Source organism: Trypanosoma theileri (assembly GCF_002087225.1).
Source record: "Trypanosoma theileri isolate Edinburgh chromosome Unknown TM35_Tth_39_V1, whole genome shotgun sequence".
Classification (NCBI taxonomy): domain Eukaryota; phylum Euglenozoa; class Kinetoplastea; order Trypanosomatida; family Trypanosomatidae; genus Trypanosoma; species Trypanosoma theileri.
Genome location: NW_021639881.1, coordinates 130,617 through 136,545, shown reverse-complemented (window position 1 = coordinate 136,545; position 5,929 = coordinate 130,617). Strand labels below are relative to the sequence as shown.

At 35.1% G+C, this 5,929-nt stretch overlaps 3 protein-coding genes across 3 annotated transcripts; all 3 read right to left on the bottom strand.

Moving 5' to 3' along the window:
- Positions 1-63: 63 nt before the first annotated feature.
- TM35_000391470 (uncharacterized protein) lies at positions 64-390 on the bottom strand (the record flags this gene model as incomplete). The annotated part of the gene is made up of 1 exon (XM_029029663.1): positions 64-390. One exon carries the CDS (start codon positions 388-390, stop codon positions 64-66), a length of 327 nt encoding a protein of 108 aa, XP_028879039.1.
- Positions 391-1,153: 763 nt separating this feature from the next.
- TM35_000391460 (uncharacterized protein) lies at positions 1,154-3,967 on the bottom strand (the record flags this gene model as incomplete). Its single annotated transcript, XM_029029662.1, has 1 exon — positions 1,154-3,967. One exon carries the CDS (start codon positions 3,965-3,967, stop codon positions 1,154-1,156), a length of 2,814 nt encoding a protein of 937 aa, XP_028879038.1.
- A 370-nt stretch (positions 3,968-4,337) lies between these two features.
- Positions 4,338-5,735, bottom strand: TM35_000391450 (uncharacterized protein; the record flags this gene model as incomplete). The annotated part of the gene is made up of 1 exon (XM_029029661.1): positions 4,338-5,735. The coding sequence occupies one exon, from the start codon at positions 5,733-5,735 to the stop codon at positions 4,338-4,340; it is 1,398 nt and encodes a 465-aa protein (XP_028879037.1).
- Positions 5,736-5,929: the final 194 nt, after the last annotated feature.

Sequence of the window (5,929 nt, the reverse complement as noted above, 5' to 3'; positions counted from 1 at the left end):
TATATATATATATATATATATATATATATATATATAAACCACCCTTGACCAATAATTTACTACTTACTCTGTTGTGATGGTCCGCCTATCCAACTCCATCAACTGTGCCTGCAGCCGTCTATTCCTGCGGTAGAGTGGAAACATCTGCCCCCTCGCGCAACTCCTGCTCCCCGGCCGACTCACCCGCCCCTGTTCCGCCGGGTAGTGTTGGCCGCCGACGGCGAAGGTGTAGTGGAGGGGGCGGTAGAGGGCGGCGGTGTAGGCGGCGTCCAACTGCAGGGCGGCGGCGGCCTCGTCGGTGCTGAAGCGGCCGCGGCGGTCGTACACCCCGACGGTGCGGCCCATGCGGTTCGTGACGGGCGACCGCCAGAGACGGGCAGCGGCGTACATTTCTTTCTCTCTAATCTACACAATCTGCGAGAGTGAGTGAGTGAGTGAGTGAGAGAAATAGAGAGAGAGATAAATAGAGTGAGTGAGAGTTTATACATATATATATATATATATATATATATATATATATATGGGAATAATAGTAATAGTAGTAGTAGTAGTAGTAGTAGTAGTAGTAGTAGTATGTGGGAAGTGTATGTGTGTGTGAGAGAGAAATGAGAAGGGGTGAAAGGGTTAGAAGAGGTGTCCTTCTCTGGATATAGCCTTTTTTTTTCTTTTTTTCTTTTCTCTCTACTAATTTTCTGTTTCTTCTTGTTTATCGCAAGGTAGTATAGTCGTAAAGAAGAAATAAAAAGAAGAAGAAGAAAAAAAAAAAAGACTAAAAATTAAAATTAAGATATGCAGAAAAATGGGGATAGTAACAATAACTCTGGGGAATTAAGAGAAAAGAGAGAAAAGAAGTATAATCCACATGAAGAGAGCATGTTCATTGCAAAAGGAAAAGGAAACGTTCAAAAAAAAAAAAAAAACTAAGCAAATAACTTCAACACAAGAAAGAAAGAAGGGGATGTGGAAAGAAAAATCTTTCTTTTTCCACAACTAATAAAAAAGTAAAAAAAAAAAATAAATAAATAAAATACAAATGCCATAACTATATTATTATGAACGGCACATCACGAAAAAGAAAACAGAGGTAAAGGTCACCCATATACATATATGATAAAAAAAAAAAAAGAAAGAAGAGGATAAATAATAACAGAAACTATTTAAATAGAGAAAGTATGGGGCCCGATATCTGTTGTGGGTTTAATGATGATGTATGATTCTGATGTAAATGAAGATCCCACATTCCATTTCCTTCCTCATCAGATAGATTAGAATCGTTTTCATCATCATTATAGTCATTACAATAACTTTCATTCTTTCCATTATTATTATTACTACTATTATTATTATCAGCATTACTGAAAACATCATTTCGATTGATACTATTGCTATCATTTCTATGATTATAGTAGTTATCAGGTCTTCTCATATCTTTCTTGTATCTACTATTCCCAGTATTAATTTTCTCATTCCTTTCCTTTTCAGATAAATCAATAGGCCACCAATTATGTAAAGAAGGAAAAGGTACCTTATCACTCGTATTAGTAGTAGTAGTAATAGTATCTCGACTGAAAAGAACATCACGACAAAGTCTTTCCATAAAAGTCTCTGATGATAAACACCCAGACACCGTCGCATACAAATCCCTGTTATTCAGTTTATCCTCATTATTATTATTATTATTATTATTATTATTATTATTATTATTATTATTATTATTATTATTATTATTATTAGGGTTAATCCTTTCTTTTTCATGGCTCTTTCTACTATTACTATTAGTACTCATGTATTCATTCTCATTCTCTACTGGACTAAATCCCCAATAGTCCAGTACATGAGAGACCCTCTCATGTGAAATGAGAGAACGCGGTAAACAAAAAGCTCCACCGCAAACAGGAATTAACATCATCTCTGTAATACCCGCAGTAGTAGTAGTAGTATGGCTATTATTATTATTATTATTATTATTATTATTATTATTATTATTATTATTATTAGTTGTTGTTGTTGATGTTGTTGCTGTAGTTACTGTAGATGTAGTTAACATTGGAGTCTCATGAAATGTAATGATATTTTCCATCATTAACTTCTTCTCTGTATTTTGAATAAAGTGTGAGACTACTTCTCTAGAGTTGATAGAGTGTTTGTTCACACTAGGAAGCAACAACGCCTCTGCGTAATCAACAATGGCATCCATCTCATTATCATCACTATCATTATCACTATCAATATCATTATCAATATCATTATCAATATCATTATTATTATCATTATTATTTGATTCTACTTGATTTTGTAACTGTTGGTTCTTCACAGAGAATTCCTTTTCATGTATACTATATGCTATCCACTGTGAATGATCAAGTAGATAATATTCCCCATGAAAGAGAAATATTTGATTAGATGTTGTCGGTGGGCGAAAAAGTGAGTGTGGATTAACACCCGAATATCGTGCACTATTCATTCCTGGTATATCTAACGCTATCAATGCCGCCGTAACAGCATTAACATGGGCATTATTATTATTATTATTATTATTATTATTATTATTATTATTATTATTATTATTATTATTATTAGTGATAGTAGTAGTATCAATAGTAATATTTGAAGAAGAATCAATATGTATATTCATTCCAGTCGTAGGATCAGTAGGAATTGAATCCACACATCGCCGCCATGTTAAGAAAGACATTAAGTCACTATTACTATTATTATCACTATTATCATTATCACTATTATCACTATTACTATCTCTACTACAATGATTAATAGTCTTCTGTATATAATGTCTTTTCACATATTGTAGAAGTAGTCTTGTACACTCTGTAGGTGTAAAAACAGCAAGAACCTCAAGCCACTCCTTACAATCTACAGAAAACCCTAACATACACTCTGATGGTGGTAATAAAAAAAGTGTTATGAATTTATTTTGTAAACCTACACGGTTGTTTATTTCTTTCTCTTCAACCTCATTATTATCTTTCAATGCCTCAGTAGAATGAAAAGATAATTCTAATAGAGAAGGTTTAGAAGCATCCCACACTTTATTTTTATTCTCTTTAGTCTTTATGGATGTTATTTTCATAGACTCTCCATTATAATGATAATACCAAGCTATATAAACCCAAAGTGTAAATCGTAGAATAAGAATAGGTGGAATACCACGTCGAATAGCTTCATTCCAATCCGCCTCTACTGGAAGAATTACTTCTTTATACTCTTCATCCATCATCATCTCCTCCTCCTCTTCTATATCTGTAGATGTATACTTTTTATGATTTATCCTTTTCTTCACATCTGCAGGAATTGCATTCATTCCTTCTATCCTTTTCTCTGTATCTACATATGAGGATAAAGAGGAGTTTTTCATGTGTGTAGCCCGTTTAGGATCATAAGAGGTATATAAACGTATTAACTCCATTTTTGCTTTTGATAGACTCATATGCAGTAAATTACTATCTTCTTTTTCTTTTTCTTCTTCTTCTTTTCTATTTGGCCACCACCAAAGATTTAATGATAAGATGAATGCGAGAATAACTTCTTTAGATTCACAAGATACACCGTCAGAGGAAATAATCCCTCCTTTACTCGATAGATTCCTCATCACAGGCAATCTTAACAAGGGTTTCTTTGTAGTCTCTTGTAAATCTCTCAGAGATTGATAATCCATATCTAAACGCATCTCTTCACTATTATTATTATTATTATTATTATTATTATTATTATTATTATTATTATTATTATTATTATTATTATTAGTAGTAGTAGTAGTAGTAGTAGTAGTAGTAGTACTAATAGTAGTAGAGCCTAACTTTAAAGGAGAAGACTTTTGCAATGTATGATGGCATGATGAAATCTCACCTTTTATCTCCGTAACTGTAGTAGAATCCTTGTTAATATAATGATGACTGTCATTACCCGAAAGTGATATAAGATTTGTTTTCACAAACTCTCTATTCGGCATTTCTGTATGGGAAATATTAGAAACCGTTAGAAGAAAAGAAAAAGGAGAACCAAAGATACATATTGCAGAAAGTATTTTTTTTTTTTTTTTTATAATAATATATAGATAGATAGATAAAGATTGTATGGTATTGGTATAACAGTATTCTTTTTCTAAAATGAAAAATATTCCAATGACAATAACCCCCAAATAAATAAATAAAAAGGAGTATGGTAACATACCTTTCTTTTGTTTGTTTGTTGTTGTTATTGTTTTGTTGTTTCCTTTCTTTCTAATGTTGTTGATACTCTTGTACATGCAATAAAACTGATTGTTAATATTTGTGCTTTTATACTCTTTTTTTTTTTTTTCTTCTTTCATTTCTTTCTCCTCAAGCACGTTTCGGTTTCTTTTTCTTTGTGTCTGTGTCTGTGATAACTCTCTCATCTAGAGCCTCTTGTAAACGTATATGTTCTCCACTGGTCCCTCGCCAAAGAACATCATAGCCTGTTATGGGTGGTATAGGCATATTAAATATACCAGTAGCGGCAGGTGGAAGTAATACAGCTCTATTCTGCGACTCCTCTAATGAATGAGCAGCAGCAGCAGCAGAAGGAGAAGAAGGAGAAGGAGCTTGTTGTTGTTGTTGTTGTTGTTGTTGTGATGCTGTTGTTGTGGAAATAGTTTCATCATTTTGTTTATGTGGACTGGTATCGGTATTGTTATTATGGTTATTAGGGGATGTACATGCATTTGGATTTCCATCTGTGGATATGGTTGGTTGAAGCATGGTGGTGAGATATTGACTAAATGCCTTTCGCCATGGAGCTGTACTTTTATCGGTTGGCATAATTCCATGTTTATAGGCCGTTAACTGTGCACAGTCTGCTGCAGTTGCTACTACCCCACTTCCTATTCCTCCTCCACCACCTCCACTACTACTACTACTTCCCATTCCTCCTTGTGGTTGAGGCGTTGGGGCTCTATTACTATTAGATGGTAATCCACTTTGTGTGTTTTGTGTAATCACAGGGGCAGCGGCAATCATTTGTGCTCGTAAAAGTGCAGCGGCTTGTTGTTCTTTCAATACCGTCTCGGCATTTCCGGATTTCCTTCCCATTATTGGTGTTAACTTCCCCGTTGCTGTCATATTATTCACATTATTCACATTATTAATAGTAGTAGTAGTAGTATTACTAGTAGTAGTAGTTCCATTTCCATTACTCCGTTGTTCATGAAAATGTCTACATCCCAGCAAGACAAAACAATTCTGCAAAGGCATCGGTGGACCAAAGGAGGAAGAAGAAGTACTTCCCAACATGGAAGGAACCCCAACCGCAGCCGCAGCCGCTGTGGCTGTTGAAGAAGGAATGATATTCGTCGCGGCTGTAAAAAGTGCATCGGCGTAACTTTCCACCGGCCGAGTGGCGAGTCCAATGAGTGGAATTACCCCCGTGAAAGGTGGTCCCTTCACTACGGTGAACATCATCCCATCACTATTATTATTATTATTATTATTATTTACATCTTGTTGTTGTTGTTGTTGCGATGGAGAAGATTGAGAAGATTGAACTCCGCCGCCGCGAGTGCCGGTGCTGGTGGAGCCTCTGGAAATGGGAGGACGGAAGTGTTCATACACGAAACTGAGAGGGACGAGTTCTAATCGTGTGTATGGGGCATTGTGTGGGAGCAGCAGTTGGAGCATTCGACTGACTAGAGAGCCGGTGGTGCAGTCGGCGTTGAACATGGTGGCTTCATTATTTCCATGATAGACCGTAAAGTAAGACATTTTTACTAAAGTAATAAATAAATAAAATAAATAAATAAATAATAATACTCTTTCTTTTCTTTGTTTTTTCTTTGTGTGTATTGCGCGCCGTAAAAGGAAAATGAAACGACAACTTTTTGATAATATGTTTTGGATTGCACACACACACACCCCAGAAAAAAAAAAAGAACGTGCAAAACTCCTTTATTTAAAAA